We start from the raw sequence: 26,834 nt of genomic DNA, 5'->3' as shown, positions 1-26,834 counted from the left end.
ATCCACCCCCCCCCCACCCCACCCCCCCCCCCCCCCCCCCCCCCCCCCCCCCCCCCCCCGCCCGCCCCCCCCCCCCCCCCCCCCCCCCCCCCCAACACCAAGCGGGTCGGGTCTGGTGCCATCTAGAATTATAGGCACAACGAGCCCACGCTCAAATAATAGGCAAAGAAATAACCTCAATCACTCCCAGACTCTGTGGTAATCACAAGGAGACTGGTCCAGTTTCAATTGTACGACGTATTTACTCGCATCGACCGATTCGGGGCCAGTTGTGTTGTTCTACTTCAATGACGAAGATTCAAAGGATCTATGAATGATTTAAGGTCGTAAGACCACGAATAATAACAAGTAACCACCTTTAGGTAGATATCAAAGTGGTTTGATAAACCCTCCGGATAGGGGCGGTCGGGGGTTGTGTTGCAATGGCAATACAAATGCATGAAATCAATCTCTCCTGTAGGACCATCCAGATCCCCCGCACACTCACCGCTCTATCTATATGGCCTCAATGGACTCATAATCCTTCTTAGGATTGCTTAAATGGCCACCAATGTTTTAAGAGTATAGCAGGTACCTAACCTATATTTTGGGGGCCATGCATGCAAGGTGTCTGCAATTAATTTCCACTCGATGCTGAAATGTCACGTCAGATCAGCAGGCTGCCATCTAAGAGAGCGCCCCCCAAAAACAAACGGCGAAGCGAATATTTTCAAGACGCATTGCTTGCACAGGTTGGGAAAGGATGGAAAGTGTTACTCTTAGGTACCTCTCTGGCAATTCAGATGAATGCTAAGCTTAACGACACTTTGATTCTTCGCGCCGAACTAAGTATTTTGGTGATGGTCTGCATGAAAAGTCGCTCTTTGACTGATTGTATGAAATTTCTGTTTCCTCCGCCCTCCTCCCAGATATCTTATTTCACTCGTTAATAAACCAAGGGTCTCCAGTAAGTGAATTATGACCTGCTTGACCTATTGCAACTATAATCTCCGTTGTCAGAAGGATACCTCCTCTAGTTAAATCCGCTTCACCGGTCTGTTTATTCTTGCTAGAGGTTGACGGATATTTCACTAGCGGTATTGTGGTATCTCTTGCTTCATTATATATCGTACCTGGACTCGACTGTTGACTTCGGACGGGGGCTCGATGAGATGGCCAAGAATGGGACTTTGTCCTTTCTCCCCGCTTCTTCCAAGAGAGACGGGTATAAAGCATCAAATGATTAATGGCGCTGGAGATCGATCCTCTGTTAGATATTGCTGCTGGTAGCCACGGGGCACCAAGCGCAAGGAAACAGCATGTATTCTCAGCCAAAGTCCAAAGATAGACAGCGCTAATCATATACATACTGTCATCTGGGTTGATATATTTGACCATGGTAAATCCGCGGGCAATCGAAAATGCCAACGCTCTGTGGTTAGTTTTCATTAGTATCGTTATGGAACTTTTCTTTTGTGAAAGGCACATTGGGACTCACAGGAAACCGACAAGGAATAAGACCGAAACTCCAAGCTTCTTCCTCACAGTTGACTGTAAACGCCATATTGCTCTTTGTGACATAACCAATACAATAGCAAGGTAGATCGAGTTGGACACTGAGCCTGGGACCTGGTAAATTCTCGAGTCGATACAGTAACCCTCGCTGATTGTTTTATCCCAGATTCTTTGGTATGGAAAACAAGACAAATTCTCGGCAATGATATACGCAATATGAGTCAAACTGATGAAAGCCAGCAAGCTTTTACCAATCCAGTAGAACGAGTTCTTGATGCCGCACGGAACGAAGAGGCGATTCCACTCGATGGAAATGGCGGCTTTCCAGAGCCCTGAGTTAGCAGCAGACAGATTGTTTCCGATGTGGTAAATCTACCGAAATTATCAACATTTGGAAACTATTTTGTATTTTTGAATTGGAACCTGTAAAAGTATCATACGTAGAATGCCGAAGTAACGTCCTTTGTCACATCCCCTTCATCAATAAGGCGACCATAAACGGATATGAAGTGATATGAACACCATATGCTGCCGCAGTAGGTTCCCTATTATGTTACTTGTAAGCCAGTTGCTTTATGATTGCCCGGTATGGCCGTAGCTAGTAGGGCTTCATACCATTCCGGCTAATACGAGGCCTATCACGAAGACAAAAATTACCTAGTCAGTGTCTGATATATTGTTTCCCAGGTACCTAAGAGGTAGGTAGACGGGTATCGTACCGTCTTCAATGTCCAGCTTCTTTGTACTATATATTTTTGCATAGGCGCGACCGAGGAAAACAAGTACTGTTAAAAGTAAACATATTGCATTCGTAAAATGGGATATCACATGAAGATTTGTTATGTGCTTGAAGTTTGACATCTGGCCTGGTGGTGGTTTATCGGATATAATAGAGCTGTTCGACATGATGCAGGATATTAGCAGATTTTTCCTTGACATCGAGTGTAGAACATCAACCAGACAATAGATCTTACATATATGATGAAAAGAGAACACAAGGATCCAATGTAATAATGAAGCCTCTGCAAATCCTTACCTGCTTTAGATGCCTCCTAAGGTGGCCGACTGCTGAAGTTGCTGCCGGAAGCAGATCCCATCTCGTGACTGTTAGTTGTAGGCGTCATGTCAACACCTCGTAGGAACCCCAAGGTCCCTAACAATGCTGGTTATTACCTCCTATGTTACCTTCTACGTTACAATCTTCCCAGGCCCGCATTTGACGTGGACATTGCACAATATGTTTTGGCCCCAGCTGAGTATTGTTGGTAAGAGAATTACGACGCCTTTCGTTTGGTTTAATTAACTTGTTGGAACATGTAAAGAAGGTAGGCAACTTGGATACCTGGTAACGTAAAGGTGGTGGGCGTATGGAAGTCTATTGCAGGGAGTAGTCAAATGCGATCATGTTGAGACTGCCCAGTAATGCTCTGTCTCACACGGTTGACCGAATATGAATTGTTGTGCAGTAACAGAGATGAGCACAGCAGTTGGAGATGTCACACAAAAGCATGTAACATAAGGTAACCAACAGAGTTACACGGAAGTAATTGTTTCAATGCTTGGATATATTGAAATGAGGCTCACTTGCTTCTCAGCACACCCTCTTTGTATCTAATCCAAGGCAGGCTGAGCTCAGTCACACCAATTAGATACCTACCCAAGTTAGATAAGGTACCGTTCCCTTTGCCCTTTCTGGCGTTATTAAATACTTGAGTAATTGATATTCAGAAATGGATTACTAAAAATATTCCAAGTAAACCGACCTTTTGAACTTACTCATCTGGCGATCATTTATTTCTACCTCCCACGCAGCTTTAGATCACTGGTCCTTCTGACAGATATTCATACCGTAGTTCTCTCGAATTCCCTCGAATCTTTTCACTTGTATGTATCTCTTACACTTATAACTATCATCGTCATCTCCTATCACGATGGGTCCAAAAAACGCGTTTGTGGCAGATCAGGAAACGGTCACGACAGACCCTCCTCTAAGTGATTAGCCTTCAGACGAAGTAAGAAATGAATCGAAAAGCAAAGCGCAGCAGCGAGTCGAAGAGGAATGGCAGTCTTCTAAACATGAGAAAGCCATCATCTACACTATCGCTTTTCTCAACCTCATTGTCTCCCTTGATGCTACTATTATTGTCACATCATTGATCGTATGGCGGATTACCCTTAGCATTTATAGTGGCATTAACTGATGAGGATGCGATAGGCAATTGTGAATGAAATTGGCGGCACGACCACGCAAGCCTTTTGGATCGCGACGTCGTACCTTCTTGTCAACGCGGTTACCATGCCGATGATATGCTCAGTCAGCGATATTATCGGCCGACCCCTTTGTCTCACCTTTGCGGTTGCGGCCTTTACTATTAGGACTTATTTCTGCTGTGTTGCCGAGGACATCACAGTCATGATCGTGGGTTGATGTATCCAAGGCGTGGGCGGAGGCGACATCCACTCACTTGGCCTTGTCATGTACACTGATTTCGTTCCATTACGATGGAAACCAAAGTTGTATATATTTCAGAACGTCATGAAGCTAAAGCTTAGATGGGAAGGTTTACCAACTGACATCGCCGATCGTGCAGAACTTTACTATCTGCATGAGTTGCTCACTCTCGAAGACACTACTCGCAACATAGTTTGCGCCGCGTACAAGTTTGGATTCCAGATGGTATTTGCTACTTGGACTGGAATTTCAGTTCTCGCTTTGTTCCTTACCTTGGTGTTTGCTGGACACGCTGATATGAACAGGAAACTCGATATTGAGCATCATATAGACAGCACAAGGATGTTTACCTAGGCATTGGGCTAGAAAGCAACATGCAAGAAATATGGATGGGAACTGAGACTTGGACACATCCTCCTCGCTTATATGTGTATGTAGGTCTTGGAATCAGTGATTATGTTCCTGCTATTCGTCGCTGTCAATGATATACGACTCACTAGTTCCTCCTGTGTGGGGTAATGTTTTTTTAAGGGGGAGGGGCAGGGGGCTTAGGTAGATCTTGTCCCAAGAAACTGGGTGGCTAGCGGGTGGTTAGTGGGAGCTTATATTTTGCTTCTATTATCTCAGTCTTTTCTAAACCGGTGTGTTTAGGCACTAATACACCTTAGTCAAGGGCTGTCAATCAACAGCACTACAACACTGCAACACTTATGAGCTAGCGAACATTAAATGGGTCTATTAAAGGTAGGTGCCAGTAGTTTGGTAAATCCGCCATCTTGGTTAAACGCGATTTTAGGTTATTCTCCGAAATTCGGCATTTCGGATATGCTGTATGACACCAACAACCTCATATATTAGGTAGGTCAGGTAGCTACGCCATATTCGAGAAATTATAGAAATTATTTGACTTGCCTCCCTAAAGTATGTACATATGAGAACGAACAATATCGCTTAGTCATGCCTTCGCTTCCTACCGTTCTTCTCATCGGGAACCTAGCCCATGCAAACGAAGAATGGAAGGCTCTCAGCAGCAAATACACACTTCTTGAGTTTCGCCAGGGGACGAGAGAGCAGTTTCTTGAGAACTGCCGAAATGGAACGTACTCCGCAGTTCGGGGATGTTATCGGTCCAACACCTCCACCTCGATAACCGGGCCCTTCAACCGGGAGCTCGTGGAGTCCCTGCCGGAGTCGTGGAAGTTCATCGCCCACAACGGCGCCGGCTACGACAACATAGACGTGGCAGCGTGCAGCGAGCGCAAGATCGCCGTTTCTTCGACTCCCGGTGCAGTCGACGACTCCACTGCCGACGTTGGCATATTCCTCATGCTAGGCGCCTTGCGATACGCGCACGAGCCACTGGTTGCGCTGCGCGAGGGGCGCTGGAAGGGTAAGTCGCAGATAGGCCACGACCCCCGCGGCAAGACGCTGGGGATCTTGGGAATGGGTGGTATCGGTCGCGCCATGGCAAAGCGCGCGCGCAGTTTCGGCATGGATATCATTTATCACAATCGACGGCGGCTAGACCCGTCGCTAGAGAAGGGCGCAAAATACGTGTCGTTTGACAAGTTGCTAGCCCAGTCAGACGTGCTATCCCTGAACCTAGCCCTCAATGCAAGCACCCGCCACATAATCTCCGCACCTGAGCTAGCCAAGACGAAGAAAGGCGTTGTCATTGTGAACACAGCACGCGGAGCGCTAATCAACGAGGCCGACCTCGTAGCTGCGCTGGAGTCGGAATACGTTTCGGCGGTTGGCCTCGACGTATTTGAGGACGAACCGGAGGTCCATCCGGGGTTAGTGAAGAATAGCCGAGCATTCTTGCTTCCCCATCTGGGGACGAGTACTGTGGAGACGCAGCGAGAGATGGAACGTCTCGTACTGAGGAACCTGCAAGCGGCTATTGACGAAGGCAAAATATTGACTTTGGTGAGTGAGCAAAAGGGGCTTGATTGGGTGCCGAAGGAGGCAGATTTATGATTCTTGATGGATTTATATATATTATAAGCAGTATACCACGAAGTACGTACGTATAATTATGAAATTCAACCTTTAACATGGTCCGACATATGCCTTTACCACACGTCTATATCGGTAAATCAATAAGTGAAGGCGAATTCAAAAGAGTGATCTCTTCATATCAACCATGCCTCAGCTACCTAGGCATACCAACAAATCCTATATAATACCCGAGATTTGAAATTCTGCCAATGTCCTACTTTCTTCCGAAGATTGAAATGATACTGTCCTTCTCAAAAGCACTGGCCACATCCAGCGCCCTTCTCCCCTTGGCATCCAAATCCTTCAACAGATCCAGTCCTTTGGCCATGAACGCCTTAAACATTACCTTATCGTGGTCTTTCTCTTCATAGTACTCTTTCGCCCTCCTAGAAATCAAATGGAGACCCGTTTCGCCTTGTCCGTTTTGCGCAAATAAGTCAACACCGCTATCGGCCGCGAAGAGTCTCTCAAATTGACGAAGATAGTGCTCCACTGAATCCGGTGTGCGAGAGTTTACATTTGCAGATAACAGAAAGGTGTGCAACGGAGTGGACCCATCGTTAGAAACTGCGTTTATAGATCCCCCTTCCGATGTGAACCTTTGCCAGAGAGCTAGACATTTGTCGAAATGATCATCAGGTAGTTTGAATGGATTACGCTCGGATGGAAGTGGTTCTCGGCGTGTCTTGAGGCATTGCGGGGCTATGTGATGTAAAACTGACCAACCGTTCGAATCGGGCTCTAGAAGATCTGCGCCTTTGGCAAGCAGCAAGTTGCAAAGTTCGGGTCGCAGGACACGCGAAGCATAGTGGAACGGCGAAAATCCGTAGTTATCTTTCAAGAGCAAGGTAGGAGCAACTTGTTTGTAGTTGATAAATTCAATAATGACCTCGTCCGACATACCAGTGTTGTCTATGAGGTGATGGAGCGCTGTCTTTCCTTCGTTATCCGCGATGGTGGCATTGGCTCCATAGTCTAGTATTCTCAGCGGAGGGCCCAAGGCCTTAGGATGCCATTGTTCATACGCACTACTAGATAAGGTCTCACGCCAATCGCACGAAGCAATCAACACCGTTCGGCCACGCTGATCACGGCGGTTAAAGTCGATTCGAGTCACACATGGTTCTTGTAGCAACGCGTCCAAGATCTCGTACTGTGGATATTCGCATAGAAAATGGATCATAGTCTCGTCGTCATTCAGTGGCAGATACAAATTAGCACCTCGCTGTACAAGTGTGCGAAGAAGCGGCACCGAGTCTCTAACACTGGCATTTGTCCTCGTAGTAAAAGCTGCACACAGCAGAGCGTACAACTTCCGAGACTTTTTCACCTGGAAATACACGCCCCTACTATGGCGCCCTTCATCGAGCGAATCAACTCCAAGTCCAGTGTCGAGAAATGCCTCTAGTGCTGGGAGGTTTTGGTCGTGTACAGCTAAAAATAAGGGGTTTCTATCGCCAATTGTCGGGTCTGCGCCCCTGCGGAGCAACTCCTTTCTAATTCTTGGGGAAGAAGAACCCTTATGAAGAGGGGAAAGCCTTGCATCGTCCAGGCTGTTTGGGTTAGCCCCATGATCAAGAAGTATGCATACCGCTTCCAATCTCCAGAGGCCTTTGCCAGGAGCACTTTTGAAATCTATATTGCGAGCAGCGATGTGAAGAGGGTTTTCTCTATTTTCGTTGAGAGAATCAACAAAGGCTCCGTGTGAAAGTACATATTTCATGCCTTCCAATTGCCAGCTATGGTCCGCCGATGCCAGTATGTGAAGTGCTGTTCCAGCGGGGTTTACCTTTGTCACGCACACAGAGTCTTTGCTCCCATATCTATCGGCAAATGCTCCCCGTGCATTAACATCGATATGTAAGCTTTCTATCAGGAGCTTTATCATTAACATGTTAGAATTTTTCTCTTGACATGCTAGTTCCAGAGCAATGTGGGCGCGGAAATTATATTCTTGTGTTTCGGCCTTTCTTTGTCTCTCAATCAGATCTCGAACACCTGTGTAAGAGCTGTAGTGCATTATTAGTCGAGATACTCGACTGGCAACCTGTGTGTGACCAGGTTTCATGAGTTCCTCAAGGAGCTTATAATGAGAAACATTTGGCGGGTCGGATTCGAAGCCTTCGTTGATTAACCGTACAACGTCTTCTTCTATCAGAAGATTCAAGTAAGTGTAAATAGACGTGGTCACTCTGCTAAAAGAAGATTTGCTCTCGCCGAGAATACCAGGTGCAGGCCTTGGTCGTATCAAGTCCATAAGAGCTTTCATCTTCTCTTGTAACCGCTCCGGTAGATCCGCTCCCTCTTCCATGTCAAGCTTCCTGGTTGCTTTCTTGAACAGGTCCTCATCTTTGGAAAATATCTCAACGAACTCGCAAGAACCGAACTGAATGGCTATATCTAGTGCTGTTAGTCCAGACATGTTGACGGCGGCAACATTGCAGTTTGCATTGAGAAGTAACTCTACAATTTTTCCAGCGCTGAGAGAGCCATTCATAGCCTCTATCGACCTGCCGTCACGGCCCTTACGATGCCATAACCGTACAGGGGTGAACGAGCGTGGTCGGAAGGTATCTGTACCCGGACCTTGCCATCTGTATCGAGGGTCATGCACATTCCACATGTTTTGCTCTAATATAAACTGCTCACATGCGTGGAGTGGAGTTGAAAGTTCGAGATCCAGTGCCCCAGGATTGGCCCCGTGGTTAAGTAGAAAAGCCACAGACTCCGGTTCTCCTGAGATGCATGCATAATGAAGCGGGGTCCTACCAAAGCAGTCTCCCTGATTTATATCTACCGTTCCCAGTTGAAGTATCTGGCAAACGATACTGGGTTCCCGGCCTGACAGGAAAGATGTAGTAAGTTTTGACGATTTTCCGTTAAGAAGTTTGGATCAGCCCCAGCGTCAAGAAGCGCTTTGACGTGGGCTTCCGAACGCATGGCCGCTAAATGAAGGGCCGCGTTTCCCTCATTATCTCGAATTTCAAAGTCGACATTATTCTGATAATTGATTGCGTCGACGAAATGGACGCGCTTATCAACAGGTACGGCATTTTCGGCATTCTCGTAGCAAGTTCCCTTTATGAAGGTATGGAGAGCTGTACAACCATTATCATTAACGGCGTTTACTGGGATTCCAAGACTAATAAGCCAGCGGACATAGTCTACATCCTCCTTTCCACCCTTATACGACGAAGAGGCAACATGTAAAAGCGTGTCTCCCGAATGGTTTGGTTCAAGGGGGTCCAATCCGTCCTCAGTAATACGCCTTTGCATCCGCTCGCGCGCGCACCAATTTTGGGAGGAAAGTATGTGAAGTGCACCGTTTCCCCTAATATCGGTGCAGTCTGTTTTCGCTCCATAATTGCGGAGAATGCGTAGCTTGTCTTCTGACATCAAGCATTTAAGATAAAGACATCGCTCATCGCTATCTGCGGTGTTGATATCAATACCCTCCGCGAGTAATAACTCGAGAGATTCGGTGAATTTCTCAATGTTGGACTCGGAAGACAAGCCAAACCAACATTGCTTCTTAACAGCATCGTCTGCGCAATTTTTGAGAAGCACCTTGGATATTTCAAACCCGGCGGATATCGCTTTATATATTGGAGTCTTACCATAAATATTCTGGATATTTGGATCGGCGCCGTTTTCAAGTAGAATTTTAATAACGGCTTCTATGTTCTCTTCCTCAATTATAGTCATCGGCCTTTCGATCGCACAGTGCAGTGCTGTATCTCCGTTAAGCCCTTTTTGATTTGGATCACCCCCGTGCTTCAGGAGAAATTGTATAATCTCGGGGTCGCGATGCCGGCGCAAGATCATATTCATAGGAGTATCCCCAGAAACATTGGTCTTTTTCAGATCTGCTCCTGCTTCTACCAAGGCTTTTACAGCAGGTATAGGAAATAAATTCCGACTATATCTTGGCAAGAAATTAGCCGCTCTGATTATCGGCGTTTGATTCTTACCATCAGACTGCTCAAGATCAGCGCCTGCCTCTATCAACATTCTCAAGATAGCTCGGCAAGACAAATTGTTATTTTCGTGCCAAAATTGCACAAGACAGTGTAAGGGGGCTTGTGCAGTGGCAATGCCATAAAGGCCGCCGCCATTTATAGTCCGTCTGGGTGTCCACCTCGACATTTGAGTTACATCCGCTCCCCCATCTATAAGAGCTTCGACACACTTCACATTAGCTGACATACATGCTAAGTATAACGCAGTCGCACTACGGAATGTAGCGTTTGCTGAGACATCAGTCTTTTCCAAGATGGCTATGACTGCATCTGTCCGTCCGAACTGACAGCTCATTCATAGAAGGCGTTCCAACATTTTTGGCTTGCAAAAAGGAATCATCGTTGTAATGACTTGTGTATGGCCCCGTTGGCAAGCGTATAATATTGCGCACTCTCCCTTCGTGGCAGTCTCTCCACTTAGTAGACGCCCTGTATGATTTTCCTTTGTTTTGATTGTGTCAGGTTCAACGCCAGCTTCAAGTAGTACTCTGACGACCGCGACATGATTTCTTTGGGCGGCAAGATGGATCGGCTTTAGGCCATACTCGTCCTCAGCATTCGGGTCACTCCCACGTTGGATCAGCAATGAAGCAAGCTTCGCATGGCCATTGGCTGCTGCCCAGTGTAACGGAATACGTCCCTGGGCATCGACTGCGGATACATCTAAGCCCTCTCTTATCAACTTAATAGAAAGTCTGCACAATCCCGAGAATGCGGCGATGTGAAATGCCGTCGGCAAGCCCTCCGTGTCTTCCGGTCCCTTTGATGTCCGTCCCCCATTGAAGGGCCAACCATCTTCTAAAAGCTTTGTCGTATGATTTGATGAAACCGAAGATGGCGGCGAAAAGTTCTTCGTCTTCCCCCTTTCCGCAAAGACTAGCATGGTATGCCCAGTTTTCCACGGCATAACTCAAAAATGAATGGTGCAAGCAAGCTACCTGATATTTAAAGGAGTCCCCTCGCTTTTTCAATCGTAGATGCTCACGTTCATGATGTTCTGTACCTGGATCAATTTGATGTTGTGGCTTTTGGTAGGTCACTGATGGCTCCATAGCCATATCGCTGGAAATTTTGCTTTCAAGCAGCAGAGAACCCGATTGAAGATATCGAAGGCAGTTGATGGCTATGTGCTGGTGGGCCATTTGGGATTCTATTACCGGAAATGCACCTGGCGTGTTCGTTACTTCTAGGTTGCGCGTATCACCCCGGAGGAACTCAGTGAACGAATGATGAATGACTTGTAAAGTTTCGTCTTCGAGAATCTCTATAAGTGGAGAGCAGCAGGTAGCAACCAGGACCTTAAAGTCTGCCGGTGCTTCGATGCTTGGGCGTATAAATTCCATCAGGTTCGCTAATTCGTTCAACCGCAGAGGGCGAGAGGAATGAGTGACGGCCTCAAGTACAAAAACCTGGGTCTCAACACTGACTTTGTTCTCCTCCCGTCGCTTCGCTAGCAGACTGGTGTATGTTTGCTCCAGTCCGACGGGGAGGGATTGCTCGAGAGCAAAAGAGTTTACTGGGTTCTCTGCCAGGAGAAAAGCCTCTGCTTGGTCCATTGTAAGTTTGGCAACTATGAATAAACCTTGAGACATTTTTGCTACCATATCAATTACTTGCTGTTTAACGTCCCGCGTTTCTTCGGTTTTGCGAAGCGTGTCGAATCGATGATGTAGATACGCCATGATATCAACATCTACAAGACGTTGCTGATGACCTATGTGCACGATTGATGTAACCCTTAAAGCGCTTTGAAGATACTGCTTGGGTCTACTGGTGATAAGTAGCTTCAGGGACTGAGGACGATGGGTAGCTAAGCTGTTAAGTTTGTCAAGGAACAGCCTATTTCCGGTATCATTTCCGTCCATTTCATCCAGAGCATCCACAATACAAAAGCATTTTGGGATAGAAGATACTCCATCAAGGAAAAACCGAAAGAGCTCATTGTCCGAAGTTTCTTCTAGGCTTGTCTCTAAAAGTTGCCGGAGTGAAATTTGCAGTTTGGGAGAGTAGGGCAAAAGCTGGGCAAGCCAATCTCGGATAAGAGCGCGTGGCGAGAAATTGTCTGCAACGATATTTCGAAAGAAGGAGAGTACCGGACAATTTTCAGATGTGCGTAAATGCTGGATAATTGCAGAGGCCATCACACTCTTCCCAGAGCCAGACACGCCTTTAATCCAAAGGGTGCCATGCTCGGAAGAGGCATGTCACTTTTTGTACCCATGGGTCTGAATTATCCATAGTCCAGTTCCAGGGGCCTGGCATGAGAGGTTACGGCGAAACTCTCCTGATTCAGCCAAGTAGTCGGTTGGGTTAAGCCAGTTGTGTATTTTTTCCAACTCCGGGCTCAGAGCCGTCTCCTCGTGATCAACTATCACATATCTACTTGATATGCTCGGTGGGCCTAGCATAGTCGAAAGGTAGCTCGGTATTCAATGGGTTTAATGCCTATTAGAAATGACATCCAAAGCCGGATCATCGTTCCTTTTATATTCTTCTTGTACGGCAGAGACAAAAGAGAGTGGCATGTAGGATGTAGGCAACAGCTTTCATGAGTGGATCCCCATCTACCTGTTATGTCATTGGCCAGGAGCATCATTTCAACGGCAGTACCTAAGGTAAGGCACCTGTCAGATGGACTTATAATAGCAATTGTGCCAATAAGAAATACACTTTTGGCTCGGCGGTTTGTATCTCACAGCACCTTAAGTAAGGCGCCTACCTCCCCTCAAGTTCAATGTTGAATGGTGTCGTGGTGACAAAACAGAAAGATGCTTTTGAATAAGTGTCGAGCAAGATATCTTTTATTGGTGGGATGTTGGTCTAAGACGAATCCTCAACTCCCCTCTCCCACGGTCGGGGGTCTAGTGTCGACATGTTGACATTACAAAATCTCAATGCATCAGAAACTTTAAATAACATTTGGTCTTTGAAATTTGATTACTATTATTGAACATACTTTGTAACGACACAAAAATCCCTTCATATTAGGCTAACCACCTGGATAACCTATTAGTACAGCTTTATGAGGACCTTGCTCCTATGAAAGCGGCGATAATACTATTCTAAACCACCATCGAGTGTAACAACCGGACATCAATTTTCGATAGATGGCTTTTACCTATTTTAAGCGTAGTGAAGCGTCCCAGAACTACCTTAGGTACCTACCTCATATGGTAAACAATAGTTATACCAGACGCGTATCAGCGGCGTTCCCCAAACCCAATCACCCCCTCTTGAACGCTTATCAGTCCCGGTTCCCCCTCATCCTAAGATCGACCCCTATTGATATGATAGCAACGAATCCCCCAAGTACCTAGACTATTTAATGCCAAGTAGTATAATCAACTGAGCAGTAGAGCCAACATATATCTCTCTCTTTATCTGTTCGTCAAATCTGAAGGAGGTAGTAACCCGTATCATGTCTCTAACTCCTCGTGTACTTATCGCAAACCGCGGCGAAATTGCGGTACGATGTATTAATGCGTGCAAACGATTATCCTTCCCAAGCGTCGCCATTTTTACCACAGCAGACGCCAGTTCGCTTCATGTGCGCCTCGCCGATTCGAGTGTCCTCCTTGAAGGAGAAGGACCCCAAGCATATACGAACATGTAAACTTGACTTAGCTACTACCTGTATCGGTAGCTTCACTAATAAGACAATTACAGTGATTCAATTCTTGATATATGCAAGGAAAAAGAGATTACCGCCGTCTTTCCGGGCTACGGCTTTCTAAGCGAAAACGCCGAATTTGCTCGTCGAATTCACGATGCAGACATCGTCTTCATTGGCCCTGATAGCGAGGCTATTCATCAGATGGGCTTGAAACATGTAGCGAGAGACCTATCAGTCTCTGCAGGTATTCCAGTTATCCAAGGTTCCGGGCTCCTTAAGAGCGCGACGGAGGCACTTGAGATAGCCCGTAAGATCGGCTTCCCAGTGAGCCCCCTTCCATATATACACTTTGATTCTTATACAACCAACAGTTACTTTGGAAACGCTTTACCAATTGGCATGTTTATTAACATGGAGTCTATTTTAGGTCATAGTAAAAGCATCCGGTGGAGGCGGCGGCATGGGTCAGTACGTTTGCGAGACCGAAAGCGACGTTCCGACGGCGTTTGCTAGTGTAGATAGCCGCTCGAGAGAACTATTTCATGACACGGGCGTCTTCATAGAAAAATACTACGGTGCAAGCCACCACATCGAGGTCCAGGTATGTTCAACCATTTTGATTAATATTTAGCCAATATTAAAGTGTTATTCAAGGTTTTTGGTAATGGCACAGGGGAAGTCGTAGACTTTGGCGAAAGGGAATGCAGCATTCAGAGGCGTCGCCAGAAGGTAAGTCTTTAAATTACCATCTTTATAAAGGGCCGAGCTTTTATTCAGATACTTATATCGATTTTATATAGGTGGTAGAGGAATGTCCAAGCCCCTATTTAGTAGACAAAGCGGGCTTAAAAGATCGACTCATTTCTGCTGCTTTGACAATAGCGAAATCGATTAAATATCGGTCAGCCGGAACTGTGGAGTTCCTCGTTGACGACATAACAGGGGACTTTTTCTTTTTGGAGATGAATACGCGTTTGCAAGTTGAGCACGGTATAACAGAAATGCGCTATGGTGTCGATCTTGTCGATTTGATGCTACAGCAAGCCAAGTATCAGCTAGAGGGGAAAGTCGGCATCCCTTCTGACGAGCTCTTGAGAATTCGAGCAGACGCAACCCCTAAAGGGTCGGCGATTGAAGTTCGGGTATGCGCTGAGAATCCAGCTGATTCCTTTCTGCCAAGCTCGGGTCACGTCCAGTCGGTTATTTGGCCTAGACAACACGGTCGAGTCGATACGTTCATACAGCTTGGCACATTTGTTAGCCCCTATTTCGGTAAGTAAGGCTCAAGAAATGTTCAAATTTTATCTAACACATGTTCAGACTCGCTCCTAGCCAAAATAATCATACACCGAGCTACCCGAGAAGAATCAGTTGTGACCATGCGAAAAGCATTGGAAACGACAGAAGTTGGCGGACTGGTTACGAATTTGACAATATTGAAGTCAATAATCAGCTCGCCGGGTAAGTAGAGCTATACCCTCGTAGCTATCATAGGCCTGTACTTAACTAACCCATGCGGTAGAATTTTCTTCGGGAAGAACCCTCACGACATTTCTAGACACACAGTTCACTTTCCATCCTACAGGGATCCAAATAATCGAACCAGGTGCATTTACCACCATACAGCAATCCCGTCACAGGACAACGAAAGGGTATGGAATACCGCCAAGTCAGCCATTAAACACTTTGGCTGCAACTAGTATGTTTAAATCTCATTCTCTAGGAATCAAGCCGAATACCTGCTGTAGCTAACTACCGCTGATACCGACAGTTGCCAACCTGCTCGTCGGAAATTCACAAGATGTAGAATGTCTTGAGGTTACTGCCCGCGGACCCAAACTCCGATTCTTTAGTTTAAGCGTAGTAGCCATTACCGGTTACCCATTCTCAGTAGAAGTAGACGGAAATAAAAGAGAGATGTGGTCCACGATTGTTGTGAATCCGGGCGAAACACTCAATATTGGATCATCTGTCACACCAGGAGGTCGATGCTACATCGCGGTCCGAGGAGGATTTCCCGGGGTGTAAGTACTTCCAGAGGACATATCAAGTCAGCCGTTAACCAAGTTTAGGCCTGAATGGCTTGGATCTAAATCCACCACGCCGAATCTCGTCTTCGGAGGTATCCAAGTGAGTATTCCCATGTCCGATAAGCTCATAGGGTTACTAAACTCGATGGAAGGGTCGACAACTACGGCCTGGCGACCACTTGGAAGTGATAGACATTGAGAAATCTGATCTACCTCATTCGTATCAGCTTCCACCAGACTTGATCCCCCCCACGACCGTGACAAGTATTTACGTGATGCACGGTCCACACGATTCCGACGAATACATCACAGAAGCTGGCAGAGAAATATTGTACTCGAGCGAATGGACTATTGATTATAATTGTAACAGAACTGGCATACGCTTGGTCGGCCCGCAGATTGAGTGGGCAAGAAGTCATGGACAGGAAGGTGGTAGTCACCCTAGCAATGTCATCGAATATGGATATCCTCGTCCTGGTGGGGTCAACTTCACTGGTGACAGCCCAATCTTGTTCTCGCAAGATTCGCCCGACCTAGGCGGCTTCATATGCTCCTCCACAGTTATTTCTGCAGATTTATGGAAACTCGGAGCTCTCAAGCCCGGAGATAAGATGAGACTGGAACCAGTTTCGTACAGTTCTGCTCGGAAGCTAGCCAGCCAACAGGCCGACTTCATCAACGCGGTCGCGAAACATATATCGAACGGCATTTTGGCATATGAGAACCCCCTATCGCTCCTAGAGCTCCACGAGGAGTTTCTAAAGCCCGATGCGTTATTACAAGTAATTTCAAGTGACCAAGAAGGGCCGACACTAACATTACGTCAAGTATGTTTTTCTATGCAAGCGGATAGCTTGGCTTCGCTAATTTTCGTCACTGTATTCAGGGCGGCGATTGCTTTATTATTGTTAATATAGATACCTCTCGGGAGATAGGCCTTGAGACTTCGGTGGCAGCGAACAATATTGCGAGATCTATCATAACCCGTAAAGTCCCGGGGACTTTCGTACATATCAATATCAGCTGTCAGTCAATACTCCTTTAACCATCGCTCCTAAAAGTGTATCACTAATATTTTCTGATAGCTATAACCGTCGAGTACGAACCGGACTTGATCGCTCAGTCAGACGTGGTGCAGTTAATCATCAAATCCCACCAGCAAAGCAGTGCTATTGACAAACCGTTACCCGTTCGTCGCTTCCGTCTCCCTATCGTCTTCGATCATCCTTCGATTCGCGAAGCCGAGAACCGTTACGTTACCTTACAACGTAGCAAGGCAGTCTATAACCCAGATAATGTCTCTTACGTACAAGAGAACAACGGACTCAGCTCCCGAAATGACGTGTTCGAAATCCTTCACAAGACGCAATTCCTCGTGGTTACCGTCGGCTTCATGGCGGGTTTACCGCTATTATGGCCCCTCGACCCTATGCCTCGCCTCACTTCTCAGAAGTATAATCCTACGCGAATCTCTACACCCCCAGGAACAGTGGCCCTCGGTGGCGGCATGTTCTGTATTTACCCAGGCGACCAGCCTGGTGGCTATATGATGCTTGCAAAATCCATTCCGGTGTGGGATATGTACACATTAAAGCCAGGCTTTCAAGTGGGTAAACCGTGGCTTTTCGAACCGTTTGACCTCGTCGAGTTTTACAAGGTGAGCCTAGAGGAATACGAAGAGATTTGGAGGCAGTTCGAGGCTGGTACATATGAGATACAGATCGAAGACGCCGAGTTTGACGCCCATGCCGAACTTGCCAAGGACAACAAGAATCGCGATCTACCCGAGGTAGTCGAGTTCCGCGCTAAGCAAGCAGCGGCAGAACAGAAAATGCGTGCCCGGGAAGAAATCCTCCTATCGGAGTGGCAAGAGGAACAAAAGACGAGTCATACTAGTAGCCACGTAGTAGGGGAAGAAACAGCAGTCTCATCGCCGCAAATGGGAAAGGTATGGAAGATACTTACGCAGCCGGGCGAGTTAATAGAACAGGACAAGGCGGTTGTTATCCTCGAGTCTATGAAGATGGAGATCCCAGTAATGGCGGAGGAATCTCATCACGGTCTTAAAGTAAAGGAAGTTCTCGTGAAAGAAGGAACGCTTGTTTCACCTGGCACGTCCCTGGTTCTTCTTGAGGACGTCAATTAAACGAAGGAGTGACGCAGTCTTGAGATTGGCTAGTTCTACACAGCGAACACCTACATCATCTAGTTATTCTATCAATCAATACCATGAGTTCAGCATTTATTAATATTTTGGTACATAAGGACCCAATTCTTTCTACGTAAATCTATTTTAGATATCCGTGACTTCAGTAGCCACTCAATTCAAACCCCTAGTCATTCCCAGCGGTTGTTAAATATTGTAACTCACATCGTTTCCTCCTGTTATGAACATTCCGGAAGTAGATTCGAAGCATATGATGTTGTTTTGTGTAAATTTCTACAGCCAGCGGGGTCTTTTCCCCATGCCGTGGTATTAAGTAGGTACATGTAGGTTAGTACAACCGGTGATCAGGATCCCACAAGACACCAAAAGTCTTTAGCGGTTAGCATTAACCGAATTAATTGGAGGATTATTACGGTGACAGGCCCACGTGAAGGGAGCAGATAACAGCATACCGAATACATGGGGTCCTCCGATCGATAAAGTCTAACCGAGTTGCCTATCTGCGGGGTGGCTCGGGGAATCATTGATCTTCAATGAAGTGGCGGCGGAGATCTAAGGTTGCATTAACCAAAGTCCAAAAAAGAGACACCTACATAAGACAACCAAAAACTCGATGCGAAAGTCATCATGTCCGAAGACAAAGCTAATTCACAATGGATAGAGATCAATTGCGACATGGGAGAGGGCTTCGGGAGATGGCGAATGGTAAGCCCGATTTCCTCCCTTATCTATTACCTCCCCGACTCACGTATAAACTGTTGATAGGGACCGGATGAGGAGTTGATGCGCTACGTCGACGTGGCAAACGTTGCCTGTGGTTTCCATGCCGGCGACCCTGCTACCATGGTGCGCACTGTCCGCCTTGCCAAAGAGCGCGGCGTGCGAGTCGGCGCTCATCCGGGTATGCCAGATATCCTCGGGTTTGGTAGAAGGAAGATGGATATTTTCCCCGAGGATATGTACGCCCTGGTGCTATACCAAGTCGGAGCTCTGGCGGCTATCCTTTCCGCCGAAGGCATGGTTATGAATCACATCAAGCCCCACGGCGAGCTCTATTTCTATATTCAACGGGATGGTAAGATTCGAGATGCTGTACTTCGTGCTGTCAAAACTTTCAATGTTCCGATCTATTCACTGCCCACCGAGCATATGGTCAGCGACTGCGAGCGGATTGGCGTAAAGCTTATCCCCGAGTTCTACGGGGATATAGATTACAACGACGAAGGCGGACTCGTTCCAGTAGCAGAATCATCCCCAGTTACTCCCGAGTTGATCGCTCAACGTATTCAACTCTTCGTAGAGTCCGGGGGAAAGGCGATAAGCAAGAATGGTAACAAGGTGGATATACCGGTCGATAAGCAGGGATTTAGTATATGCGTTCACTCGGATCTACCAGGTGCATTGGCAAACGCTGCTGCTGCAAGGGAAGCTGTTCAAGAGGTAAAGAATGTGTAGTAGTTAGTTATGCGACGATGAGTCAATTAACTTCACTTAGATACTGTATGTTATCGGAAGCGGAAAGGATAGCCCTGCAACAGGCTATCCTTGGCAAGACTATATGCTCGCCCAGGTAACGTGAACACAACGTTAAAAACGTGGGATAATGAGAGGACGGGTATATGTTTTAGGATAGTACCTCTGTATTCGAATATGCTTACTTCTCTGGTATATTTCTCGTAGGCAGTATTCACCGAGGTCTTTTATCTCCTGCAGAATGATATATTCCGGTAAGTCTGTGAGAGCCCGAGTAAAACTCTTCCCAAGAAATGATGCGAATCTAGCTTCAAATCGTGATATCAGAAGATCTCCATATTTTAAGAAAAAATCAACGAGCAACGGGGTATCAACCAATGCTTAGCATTATACATAGCACAAGATTTAAGACCTTTCACTGCTATAGACTTGGTCTAGGCGTTACACGAAGGAGGATCGTCCTAAAACACCCTCCTCTCCTTGATTAGGCCAAAAGATCTCTCGTCTCCTGACGGCTGGAATCGGCAAAGCCATCTCCTTGGCGGCCTAGATCTAGCTAGAATGGCCGAAAATATGGACCCCGGGCGGTCGATACCCTGCTACAGGCCGGGGTTGTGGACCGAGTATAACTTTGAAAGGATGTCGTGATCGGGGCGGGCCATCGCGCAACGTCGCAAACCAAAAAGAAAATAAAAAAAAAATCGAGTATTTCCAATATCGCCAGTGTTGCTTGTGTGAGGTATAAAGATGCAGGTGCGTGCACATGCGCTCTTTCCAACGGGTACGACCGTCTCGCGAATTAAGGTTCCGTCCCGAAAAAAATAAGGTTCGACTTATTTAATAAGGTTATCCGGTCCGTACTTAAATTAAACTTCGAGCCGGAAGAGTACGGGGTACCCGCAATCTACCGGCAAAAAAATGACCGGCTCCTCCGTGACGGACGCGCCGACGAACGGCGCCGCAGTCCAAAAGCAAAAGCGCACCTGGTATCACACGACACTATTCAATGCCTTCGTCATTGGCAGCGTCGGCTTCATCGCGCCGGGGCTATGGAACGCGATGAACAACCTCGGCGCGGGCGGCGCGCAAGAGCCGTATCTCGTCAACGCCGCGAACTCACTCGTCTTCGCCATCATGGGCTTCATGTGCTTGTTCGGGGCGCCCATGGCGAACCGCATCGGCCTGCATTGGGTTTTGTTCATTGGTGCCGTGGGCTATCCGGTTTATTCGGCCGGGCTGTATTTGAATAACCGGACGGGGGCGTCTTGGCTTGTGCTCTTCGGCGCTGTGACGTGCGGTTTCAGCGCGGGGTGCTTCTGGGCGGCGGAAGGTTCCATAGCGCTTGGGTATCCCGAGCCGGCGAAGAGGGGACGTTACTTGAACATATGGCTATTGTTCAGGACTGGTGGTCCCTTGGTTGGAGGTGCCATCGTACTGGCCCTTAATCATAGCGAAAATGCTAAGGCGAAGGGTAAAGTGGGGTCCCAGACGTACCTCATATTCATCGCGTTGCAATGTGTTGCGGCTCCTCTAGCACTCGCGCTGTCGCCGCCGGAGAAGGTCCAGCGTGCGGACGGGTCAAAAGTCGTCATCAAGAGCGAAGGCTCATTCGCAGGAGAAATTCGTGCACTGTGGAGAGCCTGCAAGCGCAAGGACATCTTGCTCTTGCTCCCGATCTTCTGGGCGGCTTACTTCAACCAGTACAACAGCAACTTTCAGTCGTACTACTTTGGTGTGCGGGCGCGTGCCTTGATCGGCTTTGTCAATAACTTTTCGGCACTGATATCGTCACAACTCATGAGTACCTTGTTAGACTACCGCGGCCTTGCCGTCAGGAAGCGGATTATCATTGGCTTTTGGTACGTTGTTGCGCTGCATATAGTGGCTTGGGTTTACTGCTGGGTTATCCAGGAGAAGTATACACGCAACCCGCCGGCCTACGATTGGGAGGATAAGGGATTTGTTGAGGGATTCTTCGTGCTGATTCTCTGGGACTTTTCTCGACAGGCGCTTCAGAATTGGCTTTGTAAGTTAAACTGGATTTCCTGATATTTCTGTCTTTTAAAGCAAAGTGCTAACTTGAAGCAGACTACTTCGTGGCCACCATGACCGACAATATATCCGAGCTCACACGATTCTCAGGTATTCTGAGGGGGCAGGAGAGCTTTGCTCAGGCTGTCTCATTCGGACTGAATACTCAAAAATGGACTGGAGGCCGTGTTCCCTTAGCTGTAAATACCATCCTGCTCGGTAAGTTCGACTCGGAGCAAGTCGCTCAGATCCCCAGCTTTTGGGTCCCAAATGATCTTGTCGAGACTAACCAATTCATTAGGACTGTCTGTATTCCCAACTTGGCTTGTAATTCGCGACCACGTTCCGGTTGGACAAGATACCAAGAACGCCTCCGATAATGAGGGCCATGTGGAGGAAGGTCTTGCGGATACAGTTCTAGTATCTAGTGAAAAAGAGAAGTTCGCCATTGGAAAAACAAGCATCGAGAGAGATGTCGCGAATTGAGGGCACTTATATATACCATTAGTATATATACAACTAGAAGCGATGGAGCTCAAATTGAAATTGACGTTGATATCATAAAGCATCCAACGTAACGATCCATACAACATTGCGTCAAATAATCCTCAACGTGTAGGAAATATCGACGCCGGGATACTAAACACGTTGATCAATCTTCAAATATATCACACAGACGTAAATCATCAAATTCGCGCACCAAGATAGATAAATGATGTAACGATCTCGCCTTTCGGCGGTATTAACTTTATTTCGTCTTGTCTTCTAATATTAGGTATGTGTATATCGTGGTATCATAAATGCCAGGGCCATCTCTTCTATGCAATTAATCTCTTCTCCTATCGCTCTTATCGCTCCTGGTGCTTGACGTCGGGCTCGAGCTCCCACTTGACGACGCCGAGTGCATGAAGCTGTCCAGAACGGCGAATTCGTCCGACAGGTCAGCACTTCGCTTAGCGGCTCCGATGGGACCGTATCCAAGTTCCTCGTCCAGAACCTTGTTCTTCTTCGTAGCACCAATTTCGACGTACTCGTACTGCCATCGGTACATCTTCCCAGGCTGCTGACGGGGCAGCCAATATTTCCTAACCACAGCGAAAATGGAATAAGCAATAATGCCACCACCCAGCAGATCAACAGCGTAGTGGTGGTTCAGGTACATCGTCGCCCAGCAAATCCAACAGACGTAGAATATGCACATGCCCTTAAGCTTCGGGAAACAATAGCTTATAAACAAAGCTTCGAGGATCGCGTCGGCGGCGTGAAGACTCGGGAAGGCTCCAAAGGGCACAGGCGCAGTCGTAAAGCTAGTGGTGTACATGTCGACGCCGAAAAGTGCGTCAATCCGCGCTAATCCGGCTGGGGAACCTTGCATCCCATATTTTGCGGGCTCGAGACCGTGCAGCCTTTCGTACCAGGGTGGCGTGCATGGGAAGAATAGCTGTATCGATACACCCAAAACGCTCATCCATCCAAAACTCTTAGCAAACATCGGGACGGTGCCTGGAGCAGCAAAAATAAACATGATCGCGGAGCAAATGGCGGGAAGCCCAAAGTGACCCAATCCGTCTGCGAGGTTTGGTTAGCAACAGCTCTTCGAAAGTGATAATAGGGACGGATGCCTTACATGGAAACCAAGCGAATACATCTAGGACAGGATGGGTCCATGATGAAAAGACGTTCGAAAAGCTAACTCCATACAAAATATCTTCTAAAGCAGGAAGCACCTTCACAAGGATATCCGGACGGATGTCGTACGGGATGAAGCTAAAGTTGCTCAGTTAGCAATTTATCAAATATCACCACCTCCTCCTAGTGAGTATAAAATAGTAAAATTTCGTAACACTTACCGACTAGAGAAGAAGTACAGGAGATAAGTCCATATAGGCCAAGAAGGAAGAAAAAATTGCCTAGTAATGGGCATGAACAAAAGCAGCAAGTACCCTAAGGCGGCGAAGGTCTTGATGATGGGTGCCGGCGGGTCCATAATCCAGAGAGAGAAAACGGTGAAGCCGGCCAACCCGACATATTGAATGTCAAATACACTCCATTTTCTTGTCCTCAGTAGCTCAAAGGTATCCGTGATCTTAAAAGAGGTTTGCAAAGCAGAGATGCTCCTTGTCGAAACGGAGCCGGATTGGCGCATTTGCTTAGTGGAGTTGCTGTTGTTGAACATTCGGGGAAGGTTGTAACGGCCTGGTATCATCTTTAGCTTGGACGGGCTTAACCTCTCACGCCATCCCAGAGGGAGTTGTGTCTCCGTTTCGACGATAGTAGTTGTCTGCTGCATCGGGACGCTCTCGTACAAGGCCGGGCGAAATCTTTCCTCTGTCTTTCCAAGAAAAACCGTAGGTATCTTGACAGCGGTTTGGGGGGGGAATCAGACCCGGCTTTACGAAATGTTTGTCGAACCCGGGGGTTAACCAAGTTAGCCAAGGTGGGTTGGGCTAGGAATGTTGGGGCTGGTTATCCTCCCAGACGCCAGGCAAAGGCAGATGAAGTCGAAGTCGTCGACTTGTCGCGAATAATTACATACGGGACGAAGCAATTCCGATATCGTGAGATCAGAAAGCGGAAAGAAAAGGGAAGGGGAGGTACATGATATATAATAATGAGAGCAGCCAAAACAAGTAGCAACTTACAGAACTTGCTCTGCTGCTGGGTGCTTTGTTGCCGTATTGTACAATACATAATAACTCAGATATCCGGATATAACGGGGACAGGGATGGAGAAGGACGCAAAGTAAGGCTCGGCTGATTGGGCAGAATCGTGCCGGCGGTCATGGATTTCGAGGAGGAAAAAAAAAAGTTGGTTTAAGGTACGTACTTCACTTCACATCTTACAGGTAGGTACCTACTTGGCCTTACGACAAGGGTACAAGCTTTAGCGGGGACCCATACCGATTATGCATCCACCGATACATGTAACCTGGTTGTGGATGCCGATGTACTGTACACGCTATAGTCTTTAGTACCTAGTGCAATTCGGATCTCACCTACAATTAATGTTTCGACGAGGAGATGATTCAATTCAAATCAGGTAATGAACGGGTTTCCTAATACGCGTAAAAGTATTATTAAATGTATATATAACAATAGATACCTAGCTAGAGCCGGATTAAATTTTACTGCAACATCCCGCACATATTGAAGTACTTAGGTACAACTATGTAGGACTTAAGAAGTTAAGAACCCGGTGTAGTAGTTACGAGCGCCGTACCGCAACTTTAAATTCCAACACGGCTCTAGATTGGGGGCTAATTTTTTCCTCTTCTTTGCCTCTAAGTCTAAGTTAGCGCTAATATCTACCGTACTACACTGATAGTGTGCATCACATATGTAACCTTGGAACTAATCCAACCAAAAGGAAACCGTAGGAAAACCGAGATGAGATTTGTCACTTGTCCTGCCCAGCCTGCTTCCTTTGCAACGCGGCGCGATTGGTCACTTTACTCTATATTAGGGGTTGTGATGCTGATTCCGTAACTGCGGAACATCGGTCTAGTTATTACAGTAGATGATACCTACAACGCCTACCAGAGTAGGTAACTGTAACGAAACCCAACCGATTACTCACTTACGCCTTCAGCCTTCCCAAAATCAGGCATCATCCTCATATTATATGTAATGTATAAATCCAGGGTGCGATTCTCCGAGGCGTATGATGTGGAGGGGTATGCAGAGCAAAAGTAGACACGTGGTTTAGGAATGACCTTGGGGTCTTTCTTAGGTATATACACTGTGGATGAATATGGATACATTTCCCGCATCGAAGGACGATAGTTTTTACTCTCCATTGTGTCAACCATACAACTTGTCTTGAAATGCTTCAAAGTCTAGCCACCCTTTAGTCTAAATTACTACGACCGGTAAGTTGATGACTAGAACTACCATCTCATCTTTTAGAGCATTTAGTAGTTTTCTTGACAGCTATTTTGCCGAGGACCCTTTTTTCTACGGGTTTCCACCTACTATAACATAGTCGATTCTATGGGGCTCTGCATATGTATTTCAATTTTGAAAAGCACCAGAGCATCGGTAAATACTATGTACTAAGCCATAAAGGCTTGACTTGATTGCGCAAATTCCCATGGTGGAATTCCCATGTCAGAATTCTCGGCAAAATCTAAAGCGAAAACGAGTCGAGATCCAGTAAGGCTAACAATGTCCTCATCTTACATGGTCCCTTGTGGACTTCACCAGTTTGACACCAACATCAAACCAGAAGGGAAAAAAAAAACGTTTTGGAATCCAGCAAGCGGGAATCAGTTAGCGCTAGCCTAGCGAAGGTTGGCGCCATCGGAAGAGTCGGGACTGGGGAATGGCATGCGACGCTTGAATAATTCACACGTGCATAACTCCCATACAAGGGGTAAATACAAAAGATAAGTCATTTGCACAAACGAGTCTCGGATTCTGTACGAAAATATGCGAAGGTACCTAGGTAGAGTACGAAGAAACGACGATGTACCAGTACAAGATGCGCGCTTGTGCAACAATAGCGATGCAACCGGCTCTTGGCAGATCTTGGCATGTGTGTATTAGTAGCATATTACAAGGTTTAAGGGCCTTGGCAACCCACTTTGGACCGTTTTCGAGGGTCCCAGAGCCGCTCGTCACAGCCTATCAAAGTTGCGTCGCTACGAACACGCTTATGTATGTCATTACCAATTGAACACATGAGGTTTATAACGGTAATATGTCGTGTGTGTACGGAATATATGTGTGTGTCTCGATAAGGTATTAATGAGGCCCCCAAGAAACTCGAAGTTGAGTTAATAAAGGTTAAACATGGCAGTACGTATAGATGGGTAGATGTTTTACATAGGAAGATAGATGCAGATGTAAATGCAGATGTATATGCAGATGCATCCTTTCAAACAAGCAAAAGGATCACTTAATGGTATACAACACCGCATTCCACATTCCACATCCCGCGTTACTTATGTCCTTGAAGCTTGATGCATTGCATTGTATGTAACCGTCTGCATGGCGCAAATGGTGTCGCCTCTGGTTTGTAAAACGTTATCAGCAACGAGATCGCGTGCGCAAAGAAAAAAAGAGAAGGTGAGTTAAAACGGAAAAGCGAGGATAAGTGGATACTTGGAGGTCCCAGGTTCCCGCTTCGGTCTCCGCTTCTGCCCGACTTACCGACCGGGAACACCGTCAAAGCCCAAGGGAGTGGACCCAATTACTAATAAGATAATAAGAAAAAAAAAGAAGAAGGAAAAAAAAAAGATTGAATAAAGTTCATCCAAAAGGAGATTGGATTAGTTTGTTTTGGTCAAGTACACTTGCATAATTAAGCTAGTTATTTGATACTAGGTCCTATACTTATAATATCTATCCATTTAGTTACCCGGCCATCCTCAATTTTTCAATGCTAACGTCGGGGTTCGGCGTTTTTTTTTTTTTTTTTTTTTTTTTTTTTTTTTTTTTTTTTTTTTAAAATTAAGTTTTTTATATAAAAAATATTAAAAAAAAAAATAATTTTTATATTTATGAGTTTGAAAAATAAGTAACCAACCAAGAAACAAATAAAAACCACAAAAAA

General features: G+C 46.5%; 8 protein-coding genes across 8 annotated transcripts; 5 read left to right on the top strand and 3 right to left on the bottom strand.

The window, feature by feature from the left end:
* Nucleotides 1-185: 185 nt before the first annotated feature.
* On the bottom strand, nt 186-1,334 carry F4812DRAFT_422187 (uncharacterized protein). Its single transcript, XM_047933635.1, has 2 exons — nt 531-1,334; nt 186-456 (listed from the first exon to the last, which is right to left on the bottom strand). The coding sequence occupies exon 1, from the start codon at nt 1,213-1,215 to the stop codon at nt 919-921; it is 297 nt and encodes a 98-aa protein (XP_047791470.1). The 5' UTR covers nt 1,216-1,334; the 3' UTR covers nt 186-456; nt 531-918.
* Nucleotides 1,335-3,971: 2,637 nt separating this feature from the next.
* Nucleotides 3,972-4,460, top strand: F4812DRAFT_422186 (uncharacterized protein). The gene has a single exon (XM_047933634.1). It carries the CDS (start codon nt 4,031-4,033, stop codon nt 4,298-4,300), a length of 270 nt encoding a protein of 89 aa, XP_047791469.1. The 5' UTR covers nt 3,972-4,030; the 3' UTR covers nt 4,301-4,460.
* Nucleotides 4,461-4,618: 158 nt separating this feature from the next.
* On the top strand, nt 4,619-6,014 carry F4812DRAFT_422185 (D-isomer specific 2-hydroxyacid dehydrogenase). Its single transcript, XM_047933633.1, has 2 exons — nt 4,619-4,690; nt 4,743-6,014. The coding sequence occupies exon 2, from the start codon at nt 4,904-4,906 to the stop codon at nt 5,924-5,926; it is 1,023 nt and encodes a 340-aa protein (XP_047791468.1). The 5' UTR covers nt 4,619-4,690; nt 4,743-4,903; the 3' UTR covers nt 5,927-6,014.
* Nucleotides 6,015-6,161: 147 nt separating this feature from the next.
* F4812DRAFT_470249 (ankyrin repeat-containing domain protein) lies at nt 6,162-12,858 on the bottom strand (the record flags this gene model as incomplete). The annotated part of the gene is made up of 10 exons (XM_047938958.1): nt 12,175-12,858; nt 11,259-12,111; nt 10,796-11,228; nt 10,319-10,764; nt 10,156-10,249; nt 9,927-10,125; nt 9,868-9,893; nt 9,715-9,834; nt 8,745-9,678; nt 6,162-8,712 (listed from the first exon to the last, which is right to left on the bottom strand). Exons 1-10 carry the CDS (start codon nt 12,372-12,374, stop codon nt 6,162-6,164), a joined length of 5,856 nt encoding a protein of 1,951 aa, XP_047791467.1. The 5' UTR covers nt 12,375-12,858.
* Nucleotides 12,859-12,879: 21 nt separating this feature from the next.
* Nucleotides 12,880-17,876, top strand: F4812DRAFT_422180 (AHS2-domain-containing protein). Its single transcript, XM_047933632.1, has 12 exons — nt 12,880-13,575; nt 13,633-13,903; nt 14,007-14,180; nt 14,234-14,308; nt 14,380-14,851; nt 14,900-15,040; nt 15,102-15,278; nt 15,351-15,603; nt 15,652-15,709; nt 15,762-16,436; nt 16,496-16,634; nt 16,695-17,876. The coding sequence occupies exons 1-12, from the start codon at nt 13,385-13,387 to the stop codon at nt 17,753-17,755; spliced, it is 3,687 nt and encodes a 1,228-aa protein (XP_047791466.1). The 5' UTR covers nt 12,880-13,384; the 3' UTR covers nt 17,756-17,876.
* On the top strand, nt 17,877-19,444 carry F4812DRAFT_422176 (LamB/YcsF). The gene is made up of 2 exons (XM_047933631.1): nt 17,877-18,481; nt 18,542-19,444. Exons 1-2 carry the CDS (start codon nt 18,404-18,406, stop codon nt 19,229-19,231), a joined length of 768 nt encoding a protein of 255 aa, XP_047791465.1. The 5' UTR covers nt 17,877-18,403; the 3' UTR covers nt 19,232-19,444.
* A 255-nt stretch (nt 19,445-19,699) lies between these two features.
* F4812DRAFT_320474 (MFS general substrate transporter) lies at nt 19,700-21,935 on the top strand. The gene is made up of 3 exons (XM_047931446.1): nt 19,700-21,275; nt 21,338-21,499; nt 21,582-21,935. The coding sequence occupies exons 1-3, from the start codon at nt 20,168-20,170 to the stop codon at nt 21,764-21,766; spliced, it is 1,455 nt and encodes a 484-aa protein (XP_047791464.1). The 5' UTR covers nt 19,700-20,167; the 3' UTR covers nt 21,767-21,935.
* A 1-nt stretch (nt 21,936) lies between these two features.
* F4812DRAFT_320487 (PAP2-domain-containing protein) lies at nt 21,937-23,658 on the bottom strand. The gene is made up of 3 exons (XM_047931447.1): nt 23,131-23,658; nt 22,908-23,047; nt 21,937-22,849 (listed from the first exon to the last, which is right to left on the bottom strand). The coding sequence occupies exons 1-3, from the start codon at nt 23,568-23,570 to the stop codon at nt 22,107-22,109; spliced, it is 1,323 nt and encodes a 440-aa protein (XP_047791463.1). The 5' UTR covers nt 23,571-23,658; the 3' UTR covers nt 21,937-22,106.
* Between the last annotated feature and the right edge of the window lie 3,176 nt (nt 23,659-26,834).

This window comes from Daldinia caldariorum (assembly GCF_022478825.1).
Source record: "Daldinia caldariorum strain CBS 122874 unplaced genomic scaffold F4812scaffold_5, whole genome shotgun sequence".
NCBI lineage: Eukaryota > Fungi > Ascomycota > Sordariomycetes > Xylariales > Hypoxylaceae > Daldinia > Daldinia caldariorum.
Note: the sequence above shows the minus strand (reverse complement) of the source record. Positions and strands in the feature narration are given on the sequence as shown.